Source organism: Aspergillus glaucus (genome assembly GCF_001890805.1).
Source record: "Aspergillus glaucus CBS 516.65 unplaced genomic scaffold ASPGLscaffold_12, whole genome shotgun sequence".
NCBI classification, from domain to species: domain Eukaryota; kingdom Fungi; phylum Ascomycota; class Eurotiomycetes; order Eurotiales; family Aspergillaceae; genus Aspergillus; species Aspergillus glaucus.
The window spans coordinates 799,880-823,529 of NW_019170464.1; the positions used below are offsets into that span (position 1 = coordinate 799,880).

General features: G+C 52.0%; 7 protein-coding genes across 7 annotated transcripts; 3 read left to right on the forward strand and 4 right to left on the reverse strand.

Annotated features, from left to right (window-relative positions):
* Nucleotides 1-418: 418 nt before the first annotated feature.
* sskB (putative MAP kinase kinase kinase SskB) lies at nucleotides 419-4,992 on the reverse strand. Its single transcript, XM_022542235.1, has 2 exons — nucleotides 3,170-4,992; nucleotides 419-3,122 (listed from the first exon to the last, which is right to left on the reverse strand). Exons 1-2 carry the CDS (start codon nucleotides 4,969-4,971, stop codon nucleotides 818-820), a joined length of 4,107 nt encoding a protein of 1,368 aa, XP_022400326.1. The 5' UTR covers nucleotides 4,972-4,992; the 3' UTR covers nucleotides 419-817.
* Nucleotides 4,993-5,523: 531 nt separating this feature from the next.
* On the reverse strand, nucleotides 5,524-6,172 carry ASPGLDRAFT_26510 (uncharacterized protein; the record flags this gene model as incomplete). Its single annotated transcript, XM_022543572.1, has 3 exons — nucleotides 5,524-5,715; nucleotides 5,774-6,057; nucleotides 6,109-6,172. 3 exons carry the CDS (start codon nucleotides 6,170-6,172, stop codon nucleotides 5,524-5,526), a joined length of 540 nt encoding a protein of 179 aa, XP_022400327.1.
* Nucleotides 6,173-6,409: 237 nt separating this feature from the next.
* Nucleotides 6,410-7,134, reverse strand: ASPGLDRAFT_1493385 (uncharacterized protein; the record flags this gene model as incomplete). Its single annotated transcript, XM_022542026.1, has 1 exon — nucleotides 6,410-7,134. One exon carries the CDS (start codon nucleotides 7,132-7,134, stop codon nucleotides 6,529-6,531), a length of 606 nt encoding a protein of 201 aa, XP_022400328.1. The 3' UTR covers nucleotides 6,410-6,528.
* Nucleotides 7,135-8,837: 1,703 nt separating this feature from the next.
* On the forward strand, nucleotides 8,838-10,429 carry ASPGLDRAFT_58697 (uncharacterized protein; the record flags this gene model as incomplete). The annotated part of the gene is made up of 3 exons (XM_022548335.1): nucleotides 8,838-8,970; nucleotides 9,020-9,816; nucleotides 9,865-10,429. 3 exons carry the CDS (start codon nucleotides 8,838-8,840, stop codon nucleotides 10,351-10,353), a joined length of 1,419 nt encoding a protein of 472 aa, XP_022400329.1. The 3' UTR covers nucleotides 10,354-10,429.
* A 1,244-nt stretch (nucleotides 10,430-11,673) lies between these two features.
* ASPGLDRAFT_127816 (ammonium permease MEP2) lies at nucleotides 11,674-13,365 on the forward strand (the record flags this gene model as incomplete). Its single annotated transcript, XM_022540743.1, has 6 exons — nucleotides 11,674-11,760; nucleotides 11,811-11,875; nucleotides 11,926-12,180; nucleotides 12,234-12,908; nucleotides 12,959-13,190; nucleotides 13,243-13,365. The coding sequence occupies 6 exons, from the start codon at nucleotides 11,674-11,676 to the stop codon at nucleotides 13,363-13,365; spliced, it is 1,437 nt and encodes a 478-aa protein (XP_022400330.1).
* A 271-nt stretch (nucleotides 13,366-13,636) lies between these two features.
* On the forward strand, nucleotides 13,637-15,193 carry ASPGLDRAFT_48189 (U2 snRNP complex subunit CUS2). Its single transcript, XM_022546842.1, has 6 exons — nucleotides 13,637-13,832; nucleotides 13,899-14,015; nucleotides 14,068-14,465; nucleotides 14,523-14,631; nucleotides 14,684-14,839; nucleotides 14,889-15,193. Exons 1-6 carry the CDS (start codon nucleotides 13,668-13,670, stop codon nucleotides 15,099-15,101), a joined length of 1,158 nt encoding a protein of 385 aa, XP_022400331.1. The 5' UTR covers nucleotides 13,637-13,667; the 3' UTR covers nucleotides 15,102-15,193.
* Nucleotides 15,180-23,592, reverse strand: ASPGLDRAFT_74985 (type I polyketide synthase). The gene is made up of 9 exons (XM_022549767.1): nucleotides 22,963-23,592; nucleotides 22,435-22,906; nucleotides 22,072-22,380; nucleotides 21,809-22,022; nucleotides 21,632-21,755; nucleotides 21,464-21,565; nucleotides 18,503-21,408; nucleotides 16,614-18,431; nucleotides 15,180-16,558 (listed from the first exon to the last, which is right to left on the reverse strand). The coding sequence occupies exons 1-9, from the start codon at nucleotides 23,105-23,107 to the stop codon at nucleotides 15,320-15,322; spliced, it is 7,329 nt and encodes a 2,442-aa protein (XP_022400332.1). The 5' UTR covers nucleotides 23,108-23,592; the 3' UTR covers nucleotides 15,180-15,319.
* Between the last annotated feature and the right edge of the window lie 58 nt (nucleotides 23,593-23,650).

Genomic DNA, 23,650 nt, shown 5'->3' on the forward strand with positions numbered 1-23,650 from the left:
TTCCAGCTCACAGGATGACTTTTTATTTTCCTTCTGGGAGCTTGGGGCATGTGCATGCTCCTTGGGCACAAATCGATCACAAAAGCGGACTGGACTGGAACTTCACCAGAGCCTAATCTAGCAGATCAGCAAGAGACTCGAACTAATGCTTGTACTAATTGTCTCCTGGCCAGTCTTTTAAATGAAGAAGGTGGGCTCAATGGGCTTTGGGATTAGGTTACTTGCTGGTAGATGCGTGTTGATTCGGAGTTCGCAGTGAGAAACGCAGGCACCAGAGAAAAGGAGGTGGTCAGTTTCTAAGTTGATATTTGCTTCGCTAGTGGGGTAGAAGGAATATGGTCATAATTGACTGTTAAATTCATGATGCCAGCACTTTGATGAAGGAAGGGGAAGTAAGAAGGAAATGCATTTAATTCAGGCTACCTTACGTAGGCCGTTCACTCATCGCCTCACTGTGCCAAAAGTGGTGAGGACTGAGCACTAATACGGAAAGGCAAGCTTTCGATATGTCGAGAAAATCGAATTTGTATGTATACCTAAACCCCAAACCAAAACCCAAAATGAAGCTCTCCATATGCTTGAGCAACCGTATATCGTAACAAGAAGAAAATAAAAACAATAGAATGTGTGAATATGTACAGTAGAATGGAAATGAAAAGGGTGAATAGATCGTGTTTGAGGTAAGGGTATCATGATATGCAATCTCTCGCTGTCGCCATGGCTTTTCGAGTAGATAGAAAGGATGATATATGGAGAGATGAAATGAAGAAGATGGCGATAGATCAGAAAACAGAAAGTGAAAGGGAAAGGGGAAAAATCACATATAAAACGAATTATTCCGACTCCCCGATGCCGAACTAGCACTCCCACTCATACTCCCCCCATTCTCACTTCCTGGCGTCGCCGGCTCTAGCACAACCTGCTGCCTAATCGAGACAATCCACTCATGCTGCAGCAACTCCGCAGCAGTAGGCCGTTTCATCTGATCGCACTCGAAGCAACGTCGCAGGAAGTCGATGCCGGGGTCGCTGAGTTGGTCCCGCGACGGCAGGGTGGGTTGGTTGCCCTGCGCAATGTTGTACATGATGGCCCATTCGTTGTCAAGCGAGGACCATGGACGACGGCCCGTGGTCATTTCCAGAATCACACAGCCCAAAGACCAGATGTCGACTGCGCCCTGGCGGTGGACGAAGTTCGAGGCGTCTCCGCGGATGACCTCGGGGGACATGTACATTGGCGTGCCGGTCATGGTTTTCTGGTTCTTGCGCTGGTGCATGTTCTGCGCGTCGCGCGGGACAAGGGCTTCTTTATGGCCTGCGGCGTTGAAGGCGTCCATGGGGACGGCGGTTTTGCCTTGGCGGGCGATGATCTTGGAGGCGCCAAAGTCGACGTATTTGATGATGCCGTTCTGGTCGAGGAGGATGTTTTCGGGCTTGATGTCGCGGTGGACGATGCCGGCTTGGTGGAGGTAGGCCAGGCCTTCGAGGAGTTGGAGGGCGTAGACCATGATGACGGTTTCGTCTTCCACGCGGCCGTGTTCGAGGAGGCTGGCGAGGGAGCCGCCGGAACAGTATTCCATGAACATGTAGACTTTGTCACGGTGGACTTCGATGCCGTGGTAGGAGACGATGTTGGGGTGGTCGAGGACTTCTAGGACGCCCATTTCGTCGCGGATTTGTTGGGCGATCTTGGGGATGAGCTGTGGGTCTTGTAGACGGATTTCTTTGACAGCCATGAGATAGTTGCTGTCAAGGTTAATGGCAGCGTAGACTGAACCGAAGGTACCGCCTCCAATGAACTGGCCCTGCTGCCACCGCAGAGTGACATTGGTAGCTGACGAGGAAAGCACGGTGAGTGACCGATCTGCTTCGTTGGATCCCTCCAAGACTCTTCCTAGTGCTTGGCGCTTCGCATCTTCTTCAACACGAGAGTCTTCGAGAGCGGTCAAGTGAGCCAGACGTTGTTCACGGACTAACTTGGTGGCCTCATCATCTGTCAGAATCCGACCACCCCCAAACTTTCCTCTTCCAACACGCTCGTCTATCCGTTTCTTTTCGGCCTGAGCGGCAAGAGAGGATCGAGCGCCCATGATATCAAAGTGAGAAATGAGGAGTGACATGCAGCCGGCAACCTTCAATCTCAGGTGACCGAACTGTACATCGTCCATGGAAATGAGATGTCTGCTAGAAGTAATTGCCATTGCAAATTCAAGCGCAGCCACAGCCCACTTGAACGTTTTTCTATCAGCGGCATCACAATCATCACAAATGAACGAGACCCAGTCAAGAGACAACTCCACGAGTCGAGCACTATTCATCGCATGTCTGTTTGCATCAACGTAGTTCGATGATCGTTTACCGAACTCCGTTGCGAAGGCGTAACAGGCTTGGATAAGCTCTTGGTTTTCCACACGTTTCTCCTTAAGTTGCTGCCGGATAATGGCCACACTATCCATAATGGTCATAGAAAGTTTGAAAGAAATCTTCTTGATCTTGTTCAATTCGACGTTGACACGTGCCAGATTAGCGCGCTGCTCGACAGCCATATCAAGCTGAACTCCGGTCAGCTGCGCCAATTCAACTCTGGCGTTGGAAAGGCGTTGCTGCGTTCCTTCAACAATAAGACGGAGCTTGCCCAATCGCACGTCTGCCGGCTGTTCCAGCATCTCCACCTCCATTTCCCGTCCAGTCCAAGTAATCGGCTTCTCTGGACGGACGACCAGGATGTAGGGCGTAGCAGGCGAGTCTTTCGTAGAATCTTCTTCGCGGAATGAGGTGGCCATAATTGCTTGGATATCAACTGGACGGCCCCACAGCGCACGGTGTGCAAACATGTAGATGCCCTTGGGGCCGGAGTCTGAATTGACTAGGAAGTGGTTCGACGCGAGGAGAGCTTCGAAGAAGTCATATGCGATGTCAGAGGACACATTGTACTCTGTGGCATTTTCAAAAAGCTGGCGCAAAAAGCGGGAGAATCGATAAAGCTTGCGCTGACGAATTCGCGTCGAATCCAAGACACTCTTGTAGCGCTTGTCCATGTCAAGCGGGTCTTCATCCTCCCGGACGGTAATTTCTCGTTCAAAGTGGATCATCAGGCGTTGAAGTGATTTTGCAGTCAGGGCACTGGTGATGTTAGTAAAGCAAGCTTCTAGAAGTCTCAAAGAGCGTACCTGAATTGTTCAGCCACCTCGATATCTCCGCCCTCCAGTAAACGACCGACTTCGTTGGAGAATTCCCAATCCTGTTCGAGGATTTCTGCTTCCTTGAACGTGTTCTTGTTCGCATTCAACTTCCAGTTCAAAAGTCGGAAGTAGTACTTCATAGCATCCAGCACAACAGTATCAAAATTCTCATCAATGCAAGGAGGCAGTTCCCAGCCCGGTTCCGGTCTGGATATATCCAAGTAGCGCTGCTTAATATCAGTTGCAACTTTCATCAATATCTGGAATTGCGAGATCATTTGGTCGACCAGGATCGGAGATTGCTGGGCTGGGTCCTTCATTTTCCTGGCATATGAAAGTCGAACTCGAATGATTTCCTGGATAAGACGAGAGGGAAAATTGATAAGGGTGAGGAGTTCTTCGATGTACGGAGGCAGATGGCGTTTGGCAAATGAACTTGCGTTCTCGATCAAAGTGCTTTTGGCTTTTTGGATGACTTCTCCGATACCATGGAGCATGTTGTGCTTCCCTTGAAGCGTTTTGAGCCCATCTTCCTTCATGATGCGGTCGAGGAAAGACGAGTCATCGGCCAGATCACTATTGAGATGCTTGACTCTGGGCTTGACAAAATCAAGCTCGTTATTCCCAACCCACTTTTGCAGGATGGCTAGCTCGGTGCTGATGAGTGCTGTGGTATTGTGCCATGCAAACACGGCGTCGCGGCTCGAACAGAACTCCTCGGAAGCGACACGGGGATTTGCTGTTTCAAGTTCCTTTTGAGTGGAGTACATCATCTCCATTTTCTCAATCTGTTGGACAACATCTTCCACTTGCTTAATGGCCGGTTTGCCAATCTCCTTTTCTCCTTTGATCTCGAAATTAATGATATCCTCAATCAGAGGCCCAAGACTCGCTCGTGCCTCTTCAATGAGCTTCCGTTGGAGAGCAATACTCCGCCCACAGGTTCTTGCTCTAACACCCAGCCAAATGGCGCTATTTTGAGCAGCAGATCGCTTGGTATCCGTCAACCCCAGAAGCCGTTGTTTTTCCTGCTTGACAACATCTCCCTTCAAAACCGACGCCAACATCGAATGCCATTCCAGTCTCTCCTTATTCTTTGGATTCTTCAGTTCATCGATCGAAGGCTGATTATCACGAGCAATAAAAAGCTGAACATCCGGGTCGTACGCGTCGTCTTCGAACGGGACTTCCGACGACGGCGACGGCTCCTCCAAATCCGAATCTATCGGCATCATATTCTGCGCCTCGTCGAACCGATCGTACCATGCCTGCGGATTCGCTCGAATGCGCTGCACATACGCCTTCTCCTGGGCCCGGTACTGCGTATTAGCGTCTCGTTTCGAATTTCGTTTCGCCGACGACGACCGCTGCCGCTCGTCCTGGAAGGAGTGGTATTGGGGAGGTCGACGTTGGGGCGCGTAGGTGTTCGAGGGTGTTCTGGCGGGACCCGAGGGACGCTGCGGTTTCATCTCTCGCTCGGCGGTCAGCGGGTGGCCATCGACGGGGGGCATCTTTTCGAGAGCCGTTTGGGCGCCCATGCTGGAACCCCGCGGGCGGGTAATGGGGGCGTTTGGCCACGGAGCGAGGCCATGGGATTGAGGCGGCGAGGAGGCGATAGGGACGGGTGTTGTCTGGATCGGGGTATCGTAGTTCTCCGCGTAGTCGGAGATAGTTCTTATGGGATTGTGGCGCTCCAGGAGGTCGTCTGGAGGCGCGGAGTCAACCAGATCAGGATGGACGATCTCCGGGTGCTCCAAGGGCGGGAAATCTCTACCTGGCGGGGGCTCCATGGTGGCATTGGTGATAGGGGAGAGGAGGGGAGGAGGGGAGGAGGGGAGGAGGGGAGGAGGTGAGCAGAAGACTTGAAGACGGAGTCTTGGATGGAGCTCCCAGCCGATCTCCTATTCGGGTTTAGCGTGGGCACGTGTGGCGCTGCCTCGGGGAACCTTTGCCGGCCTATCACTACATACCCTACATACAACTACAAGTACTCTCTCGTACTCCGTTTTAAGATAGAACCATGGTAGCAAACGGTTTCTCCGGCTGGGCTCCCTCAATACCGAGCCAATTCCGTTGAAGGCATGGCAGCTCTTCCGGCCAATAGGAGTACCGATGGTTGTCATTTCCATACCTACACATACTACAACAGTATAGCTTTGCAGAAGATAGTTAAAATGAGGGAGAATGTTTCTAATGTGTATAAGACCAAGTGTAAATATAAGCTATCACCAGAGCGACTAACATTGAGGTCGCCATCAGAAATACGGTCCGACTAGGGTATATATATTTGAGCAGTATCGGGTCTATCATCAGTCTCACGGGTGTTAATGTAACAGACTGGCCTAGATAACAGGACAACACCCGTGAACTTGCATATTCCTTGCAACAATCATCCGTAGCTCGTCGATACTCAGTTTGAGAGACTCAGATGCGTCGCTTGTGCCGGCAAGCAGAGGTCCCCATAGCTGACCATTCGTAATCGTCAGCTCCCGCGAGTCTGCTGCTTCAGACAAGCCTGGAGGTGGAAAAATGCTCTGTTAGAGCAAGCAGTCGTTAGTTTCATGTATGCTTGTAGGGATTTTGTGAACTTACTCGTCTCTGGAGCAATCTTGCATTCCCATCGGTATCCAAATCGACTAGTTCAATATCGCCTTCGACTTGCTTCGCGGCATTCTGGGTCCATTTCACAATGATGACCATTTGTACTGACTCACGGCCACCCTTCAACCAAAGATCACGGTCTTCGTAAAGTTGTTCCCTTGACTCGCTCCAACCAGACTCAATGACAACTGTCGGAAGAGTCATCCCTACAGGCTTGATACAGAGATCTGGTTCTTTTCGCGAATGAGTGTAGCTGCCGCCAAATTCCGTGAATGCTGAAATAATAAATCAACATCATTACTCATAGATAAAACACACTGACTTACTTGTCCCAACATATATCTCTAAGCCCTTCTTCTCAGCAAAAGTCAAAGAACTCTGAACAACCATGTCGTCCAGCCAGTTCTCAATCCAGGGCTTATGAGCATCGTGGATTGAATTCGGGATTAAAACGACCCGCAACTTTTCAAGCACGGAGTTATATCCAAGTCTATGATTGTTAGCAAACATTCATCCTTGAATGGTTTTAATGGTATAACTAACCTCCAGGACGACCTCTCTGCTGCGTTGTCTAGTTGCAATAGAATAGATCTGGCTTTTTCGGGGCTTATAGAAAATTCGAGAATTTGTTCATAGGATGATGAGAGGGCAGTTGAAATAATAGTGTTGATAACTACATCTATTAACGGACTCGACATATGAGAACACATATTTCCTGGTAGAAGAAGCCAGCACTGAAGTGAAAATCAGACAATGTTTCCTTTAATCCAGTACATCTCAGTGACATCAGCATCAACATCAGGCAGACCCGGGTTATTGCGGCCATTCTCATTCGTCATCATTGCAGCCAACTTCCCATCTTCAGTAACCACAGCTCCCTCAGTATCGCCCTTACAAGCCATAGTTCCATCAGCCGGTTGATCGCAAGTTTTATCAGATGTGATTGTATTGGTCGATTTCCACTGCTCATTACAAGCGAGTTGGTCCAAAGCAGAAGTCGAGAGCTGCTGCAGGGTCTTTGACAAGGCGCTCCCAGTCTCGGATGTCGTTCCCCAACCGTACAAAGTCAGTTTGTCGCCGGTGGCGGGAGAGATATCGGTGACTTCTTCATAAAGGTGAAGAATCGCAAAGTTATGACCGCGGGAATTGGTGTTCCAGCTCGGGTGGATAATAATTTTGGACACGGACAGTGGTTGGTTGCTAGTTCGATCGAGGCTTCCTTCATGGACTCCGAGGGAGCTAGCATAGGATTCATCAACACACTCAGCAGTGGTAATCACTGTTTTAGGTCCAATCAGGGTAGCAGCGCATTTGTAGTTGTATCCAAGGAGAGCCTTCGCAGATGCGGCCATAACGAATGTGGCGGCATCTTTGGGGGCATCAGTGCCGTCGACAAGAGCGTGGATAGGCCGTGTGATTAACAGCAGACTGCTTACGATGCCGTGGAAGGAGGTGAACGCGCGCGTTTTACCAGAAGGATGGATGCAAAACGAGAGTTATGATTCTTCTCAAGAGCGAGGGGTCTAGGGCCTCTAAATAAAAATTCCCCGACACTGTGAGGGCAAAGATGCTGGAGCAGTTATTGATGGTCAACACAGGCCAAATGGGTAGCATGACATAGGAAGAATCAATTGCTCGATTGCTCGATTGCCCCTGTGGTCCGTACCGATACGGAGGTACCAAGTAGATCGGGACTCCGTATATGGATCTCATTGGGACTTGGGCTTCCTCGGACCCCACCCACTATGCTCTTCCCTCTCCACCTTCCGATCCGCTATCCTCTCCGTCGGATCTACTGGTCGGAATGTTCCAGCTCCCAACAGTTGAATCAATCCTTGCTACTGCATACCGTATATATTTCAATAATGATTTTGGTCCGGAAAGATCGACCTTTTGATCGTCCTACGGAATTTTGTGGTCTGCAGAAAATCGGCAGGGACCGATACGGACCTATGCCATCTGTAAGGGAGTTACGGGGCCTTGTGGATGTGACATCAAGTGACTTCTGCAGTGGTGAATTGGCAGGTGAAAGAGTGGCTGTAGTGGAGATGCTGCAGACTTTGTTGTAAGATGGGCTTCTGGTTGGACTAATCTCTCGAAGTGTTGGTTGTGGGGCCTGGATATCCTGATGTGAATGTTGATGTGGCCGAATATGTGTCTTGGATTAACAGTCTGTGAAGTTGTATGTCCAATAACTATGGATTATCTCGTACACTTATGTGAGCACTTGCATAGTCATGACTGGCCGAATCATTAAAACGTTGAGGAGCTTTTATTTTTCACAATTAAAGTGAAATGAACGCAAATCAACACTTGCATGCATTCCTTGAATCTTGTGCTTCTTTTTACCTCTTCTCGTACAATTCTGTAGGATAGTCAAAACACAGATAGAGAGAAAGACTTTCTAGATTGAATCAAAGGGTATGGCTTTATTCATATTCGTCGCTAAAATTGATACTGGCGTCATTGCAAGAGCCCTATTGAATAGCCCTAATCGATGCAACGTTCGTAGGGAAGCTTAAGGGACATTGAGACGCCCGCTACGAACGCCCTTTGTCCTGGTGCTCCGCAGCAAACCCCAAACAAACCCCCCAGTATAGGTGAATTAACCCAGCCCGGGTCCGCATGGACTATCACTAGTCTCTAGAGCCGGGTCAGATTACTAGAACATGGAAGACCATTTCAATGGCCACAGCAGAGGGCTCTATACAAAAGGTTTCTTTTTGCACACCTGTTCATTCACATCCAAATATTTAATGAAGGGGTGTTGATGTGTCTCTTTCTTTACGAGGCGAGTATTGTCTAGAAGGAGAATAATCAAGTCTTTACTCCTAATTTAAAAATAGAAACAAACAAACTAATCTTGCATCACTTTAGATATTATCAATATACTTACACTGAGGTGCCAGGAGATCTAGGATGATCTGTTTTTCTAATCGGAGCTGGTGAGAAGAGAATGACAGCATTGCTGCGCAGGCATCAATATAGAAGACACCTACGCCCTTTACACAAACGCTGACCTTTATCTGTTCTATCCTCAATCACTACTTGCAAAATGCCGATTAAATACGAATTTAACGAAGCGAACCAAAACTTCCAATACCCCCCAATCCCGCAAAGCGACAAGGACGACACCATTCTCGGCAATAAAGACCCATGGCCACCATTTAAGATAAAAATCGTCAAGGGTAAGAAAGCTCAGCTCACCATACTAGCCTATCACTAATCTCATTCCAGCCACAACATCCACGGAATGGGGTACCATAGACGCAGCAGCCTCCCATGCTCTACAAGTCACCGAAACCAACGAAAAGAATGAGCAGCTCGTCCGCACGTACCATCCAGCTCTTCGAGATCAGCGTTGGGTTTCTGTCTCTGAATCCAGCTACGGTCCGCCGATATGGTTAGTCCACGATCGAGTAACAGGGATAGAAGCCGGGGGTCGAGCGATCCACAAATACCCCGTTGATCATTCGGAGTTGTATCGTTTGGGTATCATCCAGCCGCGATCGTTTCGCAAAGAGGAGTTCCTTTTTCGGTTACCTATTAATCCACGGAAGTTGTTGAGGCCTACGCAGTTGGATAATCTTCGTGAATTGTTCCCGCGTGCTGTTGGGGCGAGGGTTCTTGTTTCGGGGCATCTGGTGGTTCTTTTTGAGTCCAAGTCTAATATGAAGGATATCTTTTGGAGTGACTGGGTGATGGAAGTTGGTTGTCTGCGTGCAATTTATGATGTTGTGAGTGCGGATTTGAGCATCAAAACAACCAAATCGGGCCGGGAGGTTTGTGTCTCGCCCAACAGTCGTGATTGGAAGGGTGGTTTGGGACTTCGGTTGGCCATGCCGGATGGAATTGAAGCAGTGACTTCTGTCACTCATGGTTCAGTATACAACCCCTCCACATCGCTCATTCCTCGCACGCTTCGTAACTGGGCTCGAAGCGCGAGAAACGCCATCCTACGTCTATGCAATCTACCCTGCCCTCTTCCTGACTTCCCAGTCGGAAAGGAGGTCACGCACCTTAACTCTAAACCGGTAAGTGTCACCGTAAACCTATACTCGTGCTCTACACTAACCTCCCAGATCGGCACAATAATTAGCACCTACGACAACCCTAGCCAAACCCACCCATACCCCGCCGGTTACACACACGACCTCAGCCTCATAGCAGCCGAAAAACTCCCCACCATCAACCCCCGCATAACCAGCTGGGCAACATACACCGAAGCCCTCAGTGGCTTACCCGCCTACACAATACGCCCCTCCGCAAACGGAAACCAACCCGAGATCCAACCGGCAACAATGGTCGGCACGCAGTATCTCTGGGACCGAGAGACGCGCTCACAAAGTGCTTCGCTGATATGGAGGACTGAGGATGATTCAACGCCTGAAGTTGGATGGCCGGGGTCTGTGTTGTGTCTTGGGACGGATGAGGGTTCGAAGGCGGTTGTCTTTCATAATTTTCAGACGAGGGTTCTTGTTGACGTGGATAAGAAGGGGAGGTGTGAGTATGGGTTTTTGAGGGGTGGGTTTTTAGTTCCGGGGGAGGTGAGGGATGCTAGGATTGTTTAGTTTTGCTATGCCAGTAATAGCTCTCGCTTGCTAGTATCGCTCTAGATATGATGGTATTGATGACGTCTTTCGGGGTTCTCGAGGTTAAATCATAAAAAGGCACTGATAATTTCTAATTGCTTAGTGTTATTAACGCACGCAGATCATGATCAACTATGTGCATTTGACTGCTTCCCCAGAATGCGTACTTTATATAATTCATGCCTCAGGCAGGATGCCAAGACTCTAAAAATGGAAGTGACATGGCTTGTCTCGGGCCAATCGGAGGGCAGATGCTTATCTCTACTTCACCCGTCTCGTATAGGGGAATAACAAAGAGTAGACAATGCAGAGTACATCGTTGGCAGATTATTGGATCGCATATTGTTACTTGGAATTAAAGCTAATCTATAATTCTTCCTATGTAACACCGGACTAGAGACGATGTCTACGCTCTACTCCGTGCAAGACGGGAGAAACAACCCTAATGACCAGCTTGATCTATCATCCCAGTTCCAGCTGAGGAATGTAGTACAATCGACACGATCATGAAGCCTAAGATGCCAGGTCTTGGCTAGATAAGTACTCCGTGTTCCGTACGGGCACATTCCAGCTAAGACAGGTCAATGCAAACGATACTGATAAGCAAAGATACATACTTGATCAATCACAAGATAAGACTCGTCTTGTACTCGAGACTCGGACTCGAGTCTCGAGGATACCAGGTATAATAGGAATAAATAAGACGCCCCTGAGGATATCAAGACTGACAGCACATAATCCTGTCAACACGAGTGCACGAAGAATGACAGCTTCTTATACAGGCCAAGCACAGTATGTTATGCTGCTGTCAACGGAATCCTTATCTACAACCACTCACACCCTATTTTGTCATTACATCGTTGATCAATAACACAACGCCTATCAGCCTCTCTATCACGCAGGATCGCAATTTGTCACCTGCTAGTCCTGCCAGATACATCATAGCAATAGTCCTCCTCCTGACTTCTGCCAGAGCGTGCTCGACGCATATCAAACCCACCCAGACCCGCAATCTTCGCCTCTTATCCGGTGGCTTGGTCCCGATCTGGGATATCAATGGCCAACCCGGGGTCTTCCGTATGTGTAGAAGGGCTGACTCGTCGCAACGGTGCAGGGACGTGCATATTTATCAGGCTGATCCTCCTGTCTGTCATCTCCTTTGTTTTGTATTTGTGTTTTCTGTCATTTGGAACTGAACTGCTGGACTGTGCTTGAGTCTATATAACAGTAACGGGCCAGCCTTTGACTCACGCTTAGAGACAATTCTGTGGTTGTTTATCGTTGGTTGTTGACGCTGGGATGTCGGCATATCCGGTCCCGTATAATGGGTCTGAAACGGGTACTGGTGGTGACTCGTTGAGGGAGGATCTTAACGTTTACTACAATGTTTGTCTGAAGATATAATGATCACAAATGCGCAATGCTAATTATACCAGGCAGGTGACATCGCTTGGGTCATCACTTCAACCGCGCTCGTCCTCTTGATGATTCCCGGAGTTGGGTATGTTATCTATCTCAGTTGTCAGTTGCCAGCGCAAGCTAACAAATTAGATTCTTCTACTCAGGTCTAGCCCGTCGAAAGTCCGCCCTCTCCCTTCTATGGCTCTCGATCATGTCCGTTGGAGTGGTCTCCTTCCAATGGTTCTTCTGGGGATACTCGCTCGCCTTTTCGCACACGGCTGGTAAATACATCGGTGATTTGAACAACTTCGGACTCAAAGGCGTCCTGGCTGCTCCGTCTGTTGGCAGTGACAAGGTCCCGGATATTCTGTTCTGCGTTTATCAGGGCATGTTTGCTTGTATTACGTGAGTACCACCCTTGCTTTAATACATGTCAACAATATTAATGATACGTCCAGCGTCGCCATCGCAGTCGGCGCCGTCGCCGAACGCGGCCGCATGCTCCCCTGCCTCATCTTCATCTTCATCTGGTCAACAATCATCTACGATCCCCTCGCCTGCTGGACCTGGAACTCCTCCGGCTGGGTATACCAACTAGGCGGCCTAGACTTTGCAGGAGGCACACCCGTCCACATCGCCTCCGGCTCCGCAGCATTAGCCTACTCCTTGATGCTCGGCAAGCGTCGCGGCCACGGCACCCACGAACTCAACTACCGCCCGCACAATGTCACCAGCGTCGTCATCGGCACGGTGTTTCTCTGGGTTGGCTGGTTTGGATTCAACGCGGGGTCTGCGCTGAGTGCGAACCTGCGCGCGGTGATGGCGGCTGTTGTGACGAATATTGCTGCTGGTGTTGGTGGGGTGACGTGGTGTCTTTTGGATTACAGGTTGGAGAAGAAGTGGTCGACTGTTGGGTTTTGCTCAGGGGTGCTTTCGGGACTGGTTGCTATTACGCCTGGGAGTGGTTTCGTGACGCCGTGGGCGTCGTTTATCTTTGGGGTTGTGGGGGCTGCGGGTTGCAATTATGCGACGAAACTCAAGTATTTGTTGAGGGTTGATGATGCGTTGGATATTTTTGCAGTGCATGGGATTGGGGGGATTTTGGGGAATATTCTTACCGCGTTTTTTGCTGCGTACGCCTCTCTCTATCTTGATTGTGAACTTCCTGAACTAACAAGTATAGTGACTACATCGCGCACCTCGACGGCTCAACCGAAATCGACGGCGGCTGGATCAACCACAACTATATCCAGCTCGGCTACCAACTCGCCGACTCGGTGTCCGGTCTCGCATACTCGTTCGTCGGCAGCTGCATCATCCTCTTCCTCATCAACTTAATCCCCGGCCTCGGTCTCCGTGCCCCAGAGGAGAATGAAATCATGGGCATTGACGATGCCGAGATTGGAGAGTTTGCTGTACGTCCCCTTCTTCCACTCTATTCAGATGACCCGTTGCTAACAGATGCAGTACGACTACGTCGAAATCACCCGCGACGTAATCAACGGCGTGGACGAGAGTTCTTCGAGACGCACTGTCACTCCGATCGAGGGTAATAGTACTGTTGAGACGAAGGTGGTGGGCGGTGCATGATCGTTTCTTGGCTGTTGTATATATCTTTATTCTTTTCCTGAGGGATACACTCTTTACTTTCTAGATTTCTTTTGTGATATTATTTAATGTATTTATTCTTCTTTTCATAGTACACAAAACTGCGCTCTGATTGGTCAATGACTGTAGCCAATCACAACCCTCGTCGGAGCTCGGTCTCGTCACTGAAATCCAAATGGATCATCTCACTTTCCTCACTCTTAACCTCCATAACACTCAACCCCAACTTATTCAATCCCCCTCCCCCCCCCCTATACCTACCCCCCATTATCTATCCCGCGACAATGACCGACCCCGACGCGGCCCTCAACAACTTCCCCCAAGACCCCTCCGACTTCGACTCCGACCCGCGCATATCCTTCTCCAAGCTCGACGACAAGTACATCCTCGAAACAGACGACGGGAACGAATTTGAGTGGAATTCGGTGTTGAAGAGGTGGATTCAGACGGTGCGCCCGTGCTTTACCACCCAGTGTCGGTTCGAGGGAGGAAAAGCTAATCGGAATGTGGTGTAGCTCGACGAAGACCTCCTCCGCAAACAACAAGAAGCGTATAAAGTCGAAGGCGTGGATGAAAATGAGCAGATTACAGCGCAGCAGTTGAAGAAGAAGCGGAAACAGCAGGCTGTCGATGTGAGCTATTTATTCACCTCAACCGGAATGAAATTGGCTAATAAGGTAATAGGACGAACCCCAAAAACCCAAAAAACAGCGCACCAACACTGCCATCTACATAACCTCCCTCCCCCTCGACGCCACTTTTGCCGAAATCCGCGACCTCTTTACAAAATGCGGCGTCATCGCCGAAGAAATCGACAGCGGCCGCGAACGCATCAAAATGTACACCGACGACAACGGGGCCTTCAAGGGTGAAGCACTAGTTGTATATTTCAGACCTGAGTCTGTGAACCTTGCGATACAGATGCTTGATGATTCGGATTTTCGAATCGGGCAGACGGGGCCGACGGGAGCGATGAGGGTGCAGGCTGCGGATTTCTCGTTTAAGAGTCAGCGCGAGGCGCCGGTGCAGAGTAATAATAGGGATAAGAAGAAGATTATTGCGAGGACACAGAAGTTGAATAGGTGCGTCATCTTGACCTTCATCTTGGATTCTGAGTTGGGATTTGCTGATCTGGGCAGTAAACTGGCGGACTGGGACGACGATGACCCCTCGATAATGGCGAACACGAGCTCGAAGTTGGAAAAAGTTGTTATTCTGAAACATATGTTCACAATGGATGAAATCAAGGTACGCCTCCACTTAGTTAAGGGGATAATTGCGGACATCTGACAAGGCGTAGGAGGACCCCACCGCCATCCTTGACATCAAACAAGACATCCGCGATGAATGCTCCAAACTCGGCGAAATAACCAACGTGGTTCTCTATGACAAGGAACCAGAGGGCGTTGTCAGCGTGCGCTTTCAAGAGCCGGAAGCTGCCAGGGCTTGTATTCAGGTAGTTCCCACCCCTCCCTCTCTATCAACAAGCAAAACTAACAGAACAGGTAATGGACGGCCGCTACTTCGCCGGCACCCGCGTCGAAGCATACGTCTCGTCCGGAAAAGAAAAGTTCAAAAAGACTAACGAGAAACGTGAGGCACTCGAGGACATGGCTGAACGCGGCATCGATGCGGAGGATGAAGAGGAGGAGTCCCGACTGGATGAATTCGGGACGTGGTTGGAGAGTTCGCGTGTTGTTGAGAATACGGCCAAGTAGCTTTCAAACCGGTGGATTGTATTATAGAACAATTGTATCCTTAATGTGAAGATCACTAGAGTCTACAAGGCAAAAAAACCCAGTAAGTCGTGTATTCAATCTACTACGCTCGTGTGTCTACCAAACAACAACAACAAACCAAAGCTCGCAAACCCCAAAAATACAATCAAAAACTTACACAAAAAGAACAAATGAAACGAAAAACCGATCCCTGATTGCTACTTCCACCCCTCCACCAACTTCCCCTCGACAACCCCCGCCAGTCCCTCCAACGACTTCTGCGCACTCATCAGGTCCAAAAACGGAATATCCACCTTAAACACCGTATAAAACCACGTCCGGAACTCCGACGCAATCATACTATCAACACCAAACTGCGGCAGCGCCTTGCGCTCATCAATCTGCTCCAGCGGCATAAGGATCAAATTCGAAAACCGCTTCTTAATCAACCGCAGGATAGCAGCGTTCAGCGACTCGGCGTCTGCCTCGAGGGAGAATGTCGATGTTGCCGTGCCGGGGAGCGCCTTGAACCATGGTGCTGCGGTGGTGGGGGTGTTGGTGTTGGAGCCGGAGGTGGAGGTGGAGTTTTGCGCGTCGAGGACTTCTTGCTCCGCTGCGAGGGAGGCGGCTAGGAGGGCGGCGCGGGCTTCTGTCAACACGCCGTGGTTGGAGACGTCGAAGCCGCGGGCTTTGAGTTGGCGGACGCCGGCGGGTTCTAGGCCGGTGAGGAGGTGTGCTTGTCCCGGGTTGTGGGCTGCTTCGCTGAGGAGAGCGAGGTCTAGGACTTGTAGGAATTCGTCCTCGTTGAGGGGTTGAATACCTTTTCGGAGGAGGAGGGCTTCGATCTCCGGATTCTCGTGGAGGTATCCGACTTCAGAGATCATGCCCAGTCCGACTGCAACGGCGGGTTTACCCTGTGAGCGGCGCCAGCGGGCGAATGCGTCGAGGAAGCCGTTGGCAGCGCAGTAGTTGCTCTCCGTGGCTGTGCCGACGGTGCCTGAGACGGAGGAGGTGAGCAGGAAGAAGTCCAGAGCGTTGTCGTGGCCCTGCAGCGCGTTGTGCAGGTTCCATGTACCTTGCCACTTGGGGTCGATACCCGTGTGCCATGCCTTGTTGGGCATGCGGGTAAAGAGCGCCTCGTGCAGGCCCATGGCTGCTTGGACGACACCTCCAATCTGTCGGCCCGTGGCGAGAGAGGCTGCCACGGCGGCTGTCACATCAGCGGCCCTGGAGACATCGCCACGGACGACGTCGACGTTGGCGCCGGCGGATTGGAGACGCGAGACGAGCTGTTGGGCGCTGGGCTTGTCGGCGCCGGAACGTCCCAGGAAAACGAAGTGGCGAGCTCCTCGAGACATCATCCATCGACTGAGACTGCGGCCTAGACCACCCAGACAACCGATGAGGAGGTAAACCTTTTCTGGGTCGAAGACGGAGAGGTAGCTAGCGGGGACGACCTGTTTGAGTATAGAGTATTAGCAGAGAACTATGCATATCAGTAGGGGTACTAACCGGAATCCGAGCCTGAGGGTTCTCCAGCGAAATAACAATCTTGCCAATACGGTCCTGTTGAGTAAAGGTGCGGTATGCCTGAGTAATCTCGCTAACCCCAAACACCTTGACCGGCGGAGTCTGGATATCCCCCGCGCGGTACAGCTCAATAACCTGAGCCATCAACCCATCCCAAACAGCGCGGTTATGAGGATCCTGGGCATAGAAGAACTCGGACAAGTCAAAGGCAGTAAACGTGCAGCTGCGCAGGAAAATACGCATGTCTAGCTTGCCGGCGTCCACCAAATCCCGCTTGCCCACCTCAATAAAGCGTCCAAAGGTCGCCAGACACGCCCAGCTGGCGTGCAAGAGGTCGCCGGTGAGCGAGTTGAGCACGACGTCGACACCCCGGCCGTTAGTGACTTCCAGAATGCCCTCGACAAAAGAGGTATCGCGCGAGTTGAAAATGTGCGCAGCCGGCACGCCAAGCTCGTTGACTAGGTACTCGCACTTTCTCTTGGAGCCGGCCGTCGTGTAGACTATGGCGCCTCTCTTCTGGGCCAGGGTGATCGCTGCGAATCCAAGACCACCAGAGCCCGCGTGAATCAGGACGGACTCGCCTGCACGTAGGTGTGCAAGCTGGTTGAAGGCATACAGCGCGGTGCCATACACTGTGATAAGCGTAGACATGACTGTAAGCTCCTCGTGGTCGAGCAACCTGTGCACGCTGCCGGCTGGCACCCGCTCCGTCGTGGTGAAGTGGTTGGGCGCCCAGGCGACGACGCGGTCACCAACGCTGAGATGCTCAACTCCCTCGCCAATGGCCGTGACAACACCGCTGAAGTCGATTGCAGAGGTGAAATTGCGCGTTTCCACGCGGCCGGCAATGGCATATACGTCCTTGGCGTTGAGGCCCACTGCCTTGACTTCGATATCGACATAGCCTGCCTCCGGGGTTGTCTTTGCTGTCGTCGAAGACAGTTGCTGGAAAAACATGCTATCTGTCGCCCCGGGCCTTCCGATTGAGAGACGGGCGATACCGGCTGTTGCGAGCGTCTGCTTCTCCAAGGATTCCAAGGGCTCCAGTCGCCGGCGGAAAAGCGAGTTGACATCCTGGTCGGGGCCGAAACGGCTGATGTGAAGGATACCGTCGCGCTGGATGAACTCGCTGTCATCCTTCTCCTGGTTGATCACTAGGGCTCTCAGGGCGTTCTCACAGGTTCCAACGGCATTAGGAGTAGACGACAACAGCGAAACTGGCCCGATGTCCAGAACCGTGTATCGCAGCGCCGGCTGCTCCAGCATCAGGGCACGCGACAGACCATTCGACAGAGTCAAATTAGGGTCCGGGACGCTGCCCAGCATGTTGGCACCTGTGACCCAGAGCAGGTCCCTGACGACATCGGTAATGGCCCGGAGACGGTCCATGTCCTCGGGGCTGATGGTGGCAAGAAACTCGCGCTCCGTCTCCAGCAGCGAGATGGCGACATCGTGCTCTGAGATGTCAGTGGTATCAATCCGGTCGAGCGGGACGATACTTGCGAGAGAAACACCGGCTTGGTCGCGCAGGTAAGCTGCCAGCGTGTTAGCGAACTCCGCCACGGTCGACGAGGGATTCCGGCCGAGCACAATCAGAGCGTTTCGGCCTTGCAGGGAGGTCAACTGCGGTGGGCGCAGGGCCAAAATCACGCTCTGCCCGATAGGCAAGACGTTGAACTTGAGAGCCTTCAGGACGTCGACAGCGGCATTGGACTTCCGAGCAACAACAATTCCATTGTCAGAGACAAGCGAGGCAATGCTTTCCGGATCCTGTGACCAGATTTGCTTCGAAGATGAGTTCTGTTCCAACTGTTAGCGTCAGACAGATATTGCATGTACGCCAATAGCAAAACAAAAAGAGATGAACTTACTCTGGGAACCACAACAACATCAAAAGGACTGATGTCCTCGCCATCGCCTTCAACCACAATCTCCCCATTACCGTCGAGCACACCGGCCTGCCACGACTGGCAACGCGCAAAAGCCGTTTCCTTGTTCAGGATACCCAGCCATTGCTTGGCCTTGTACCCAACGTCATCGCCGCCCAGCTCCAACACGCGCATCCGCGGGTGCCTGTGGCCAGCGAGATCCACAAGGGCCGCGATGACGGCGATGCTCTCGTCGTCTCGCAAGTCACTGTCCAGCGGCTGCTGGTCCACAAAGGCAGCAACGTAGTCTTGCAGCTGGCGCTCAATGCCGGGGTGCAGACGTGCGACATCGGGCTTCCAGTGCACCCGAAGCGTGGGCTGGCGCTGCATGTACTTGTCAATGGGGTTGGCGTTGTTACCGTCAGAGGATGACTGCACTGCCGATGACTTGCCCGTATACAACGACATGCGCGCATCTCGCAAATTAACGACAGGGACGCCGCGGTCATTGCGCAGGGTCGCATCGATTCTGCGACTCGATACACCCACCTCCTCGGACCGGGCGTGGATCACGGCCTCGAGCTCGGGACTCGTCGCTGCCTGGGCAGAAGGCTGGATCCTGCATTCGGAGATGAACACGGGCATCCACGCCCGAAGCGACGGCAAGTGTCCTGCGGTGCCTCCCAGAATAGCCGCTTGGAAGCATGCGTCGATAGTGATGGGGTGGACGGGGTAGGAATCAATGTAAGTCTTCGAGGGAATTTCAGGCGCCAGTCGTAACGACGCAATGGCTTCGCTTCGGGTCCGTTCCGAGTCAGTGCGAAGGCTCGTCAACGACTGGAAGTATGGACCGAAGCAGAGTCCCTCCTCGTCCCATTTCTGATACCACCGGTTCGTTGGCGATGCCTCGAAACCGTCGTCATTTTCGACCGTTGTCGTTATCACATGCTTGGCGGACTCGGTCAGTGGCTCTACCACGCGGATGCTTCCTGCGCAGTGGATCGTGGTCTCGCCGGCAGCCCACGAGGACACGGCAAAGTCGTGCCAGTCAGCCGATGTGTTCACTGTCGACAGTTTGCGCAATGACATGGTGGTGTGCAGCTCCAGGTCCTTGGCCGCCGGGTCGTTGTCAGGGGGCACAATAAGCGCAGCGCTAATGTTGACATTGCGGAACTCAAAAGCCACGTCCAATTTGCCCCGTGTGCCTGTGACCTGTGAGACGGCCTCAATAGCGACCGCGAGGTATCCGGCGGCGGGGAAGACAACCGATGTCTCGAGCTTGTGGTCAGAAAACCACGACATCTCGTTAGGGCGAATCAGGTTGCGCCATGTGAAGTCGATACCGTTCCCTGTGAGGGCGGATGTGCCCAGAAGCTCATGTCGCAGATACTTGCGGTTGCGAAGCTCGACACTAGCCCGCGGTTCGGCCCAGTTCAGTGGCGCTGAGTAGTCCCATGGGTAAGGAGCCAGGTCGTGCAGCGGTACGAGCTCATGGCCCGACTCTGGAAGGCCGTTGACCTTGTTCCAGTCGAGTGCGTGGCCGTGGGCGAAGAGTGTACCCGCGAGCTTCTTGAGACATTCATCTGCGTCTTCCTTCCGGACCAATGACGGCGCATAGGGTAGGGAGTTCTTGTCAAGCCCGATGGATGTCCGGATCTGCTGGGTGGGTCCCTTGAGAGCCGAGTGCGGGCCTACTTCAATCAGGTGAAGCTTGCTACCCTCCTTCTCGGTCAAGCTAGCAAGCGCACCGCTGAACTGCACAGGCTGCTCGAGATTCTGGCGCCAGTACGCGGCCCAGTCTGTGCGTCCCTCCAAGACGCGGAGATCGTCGGTGCTGTGGCCTACCGAGGAATACATCCTGGCTGCTGCTGGTGTCTCCGAGTTTGCATCCGCGAACAATGGTGTGAGAAGATCTTGGTACAAGGCACCAATCTCCTTCATCATGTGAGAGTGGTAGGCACGGCCACCCGTCTCCAGCTTGCGCGCAAATTTCTTCTGGTCCTGGAACTCAGCTCTCAGCGCCTCAATGCCGTCGGAGGCACCACTCAGCGTCACACTCTCGGGAGCATTGACACAGGCGACGCGGACATTTCCCTGTAGCTCCTTGGTCTCGATGAGGGACTTGGCTGTTTGAGCGCTAACACCTGCGGCCATCATCGTTCCTTGAGACTGCAATTTCCCGACACTGTAGCCCCGGAAGTACGCAACAAGGATGGCCTGAGCCGAGTTCAAGAGGCCGGCGGCATAAGCAGCTGCGATCTCACCCGATGAATGGCCAACGACCGCTGTCGGGCTAACTCCCCAGCTGCGCAGCAAGTCAACAAGACCAACCTGCAACGCCGTACAGATAGGCTGGCTGCGAGTGACCTCGTTGATACGGCTCTCAGTTGGACCGTCCAAGAGGGTCTGCTCCAGCGTCCAGTCGGGAGCGTAGGGGTCTGGCAGTGCCTTCAGGACGTCGTCGAGGCGGCGGATGGTGTCCCGGAATTGTCGGTTGTGGGCTAGAAGCTCTTTGGCCATGCCGGCATACTGTGCACCCTGACCCGTGAAGACGAAACCGAAAGGTAGCCCTTCGCGATCGCTGCTATTATTCGCGTCTTCCACGACCTCCAGCAGCTTCCCGCTGCCCTCATATTTGGCGAGGAGGAAGCTCTTGTGTCGCAGGTGGTCTCTCCGATTAGTGAGTGTGTAGGCCAAGTTCTGGAGATTCTCGGCATCGGATAATTGCAACACAGCCTGGGAAATATCTTGTACGCGTGTCTCGAGCGATTTGGACGATGCTGCGCTCACAGGAAGGACGACTACCTGGTCGCTGTTTTCGATCTGTCTCTTCTGCGCAACCAGTCTACCAGGGAAGTACTGACTCAGATAGCTGTCTGTCGACTCAAGGATAACGTGCGCATTCGCCCCTAGTAACCGTCAGCATGTTATTCTGTATACTTGTGTAGGGCAACATTATCTCACCTCCATAACCAAACGAGTTCACCGAGGCGCGTCGCAGTGCTCGGGGCCATTGGTCAGCCTGTGTCACGACCTTGAGGTTACGCTGCTCCAGAATCGGAATGACTTTTAGATTGAAAGAGCCGTCAGTCATAATGTGGCTATAAATCCTAGGTTAGGAATGAAACTCACGCTTGGGGTTCAGTTTTACCAAGCCATGCGTTGGTGGAATCTGGCCCTTCTCGAAAGCTGTTACCACCTTCAAGACAGATGTGAGACCGCTGGCTGCTTCACTGTGTCCGACGTTTGTTTTGACCTTTTTGCGGTTAGATTCTGGTCTGAACTTTCTTTATTAGAGCCATTACTGACCGATCCGATGAGAAGTGGTGCTTGTTCTTGCGGTCGGAAGAAGCACCGGCCAACAGCGTCCACCTCGATGGGATCCCCAACCGGGGTACCAGTACCATGGCACTCAACATAGTCCGTCTCCGCGAATTCCAGGCCAGCGTTTTGGTAAGCCTTGCGCATCACAGCCTCTTGGAGGTTGCCGCTTGGCAGCGCAATACCAGGCGTCCTGCCGTTACTGGAAATTCTTAGCTTACTTTCGAGATCGATTGGGAATGACTACTCACGCGTTGACGGCACTTCCCCGAACAATGGCCCGGATCTGGTTGCCATCTCGGAGCGCAGCAGACAGTCGCTTCACGTAGATAGCGTTGACCCCTTCAGCTCGGCCATATCCATCAGCCGAGGCGTCGAATGTGTGGCATGTCCCCGTGGGCGAAAGCACACCGCTCTTGGCGGCACCGATGTGCAATTCAGGTGACATGATCAGGTTGGCACTGGCTACGACCGCGCTCTCGCAGTCCCCCACCTTGATGGCCGACAGGGCCTGGTGGAGAGCGTAGACGGATGACGAACAGGCCGTATCCAGTGTGAAGCTGTAATCCGGCGTAAGCATAATCATCAGACCGGGAGAAAGAGTTCATCTTTACCTGGGACCATGTAGGTTGAAAACATGGCTGATTCGATTCGACATGATCGTCGCTCCTGAGCCGGTCGATGTATAACGGTGTAGGTAGTCGGAATCACGCGTCTGCATAGGCTGGTAGTCGACTGAGAAGTTGCCGACGTACACACCTGTGTTGGAGCCCGACATGCTCTGCATCGATGCTCCAGCGCTCTCAAAACATTCAAAGACAACTTCGAGCAGTTTGCGCTGTTGTGGATCCATGTACGTGGCTTCGAGGTTGTTGATGCCGAAGAAGCCATTGTCGAATTGTCGAATGTCCTCATTGATAAAGTAGCCCCCAGGAACGTTTATGCCACCGCTGCGATTGCCATCTGGATGGTAATAACCATCTACATTGTAGCGGACGGGGGGTGTTGGGCCTTGGCCCGTCTTCTGGTTGATGACCAAGTCCCAGAGTTGTGAAGGCGATCGAACATCTCCAGGAAGGCGACATGCTGTATATCTTCGGTTAGATCTGTAAACTGGTTGCGATAAGGAAGCTCAATCATACCCATTCCCACGATGCATGGCGGATCATCATTCATCGACTCCAAGCCGATGACGCCGCTCTCTGAATCGGTGTATGCTACCGGGCTGCCATCTCCGCTGCTCGTGGTATTGGACAAGCCCACGATAACGGGTTCAGAGTCAGGCATGGTTTTGGGTATCACTCTAACAGGCGCTCTGGCTCCGAAATGTGGACTGAAGCGGTGTCGAGGTCGAGGGTATCATCTGGTCCTCGAGTCTTTATTAGGGGTGTATGACCAGATTTTCTCGGGCTAGTTTGCTTATGAGAAGTACTCCGAAGCTTTGCCACCGGGAAGCTAATAGCATTCCCATATCATATGGGAAGACTTACGAACTCGCCCGCGCATACACTCTCACAAAACCAAACCCCGGACTGCTTCACAATATGGCCGGGCTCTAGACGAATTCGCAAGGCTCGGCCATACCCTTTACCCAAGAAGAGTAAGATAAGACGACCGCTTCGGTCAACTTGGCCATCTTGGAAACTCGAAGCATGTATTTGGATCCACCTTGTTTTGTTGTCATGATACCGATGCATGCAATTCCCGAGGCCGGGGACTCGGGAACGCTGACGGGCATGGACGCTGCAGTCAGCTCGGGAAACCAATCTGTGCTTCATAAATCAAGCGCAGCTATGGGAAACCACACAATTACTAGCCAAAGACATCTAC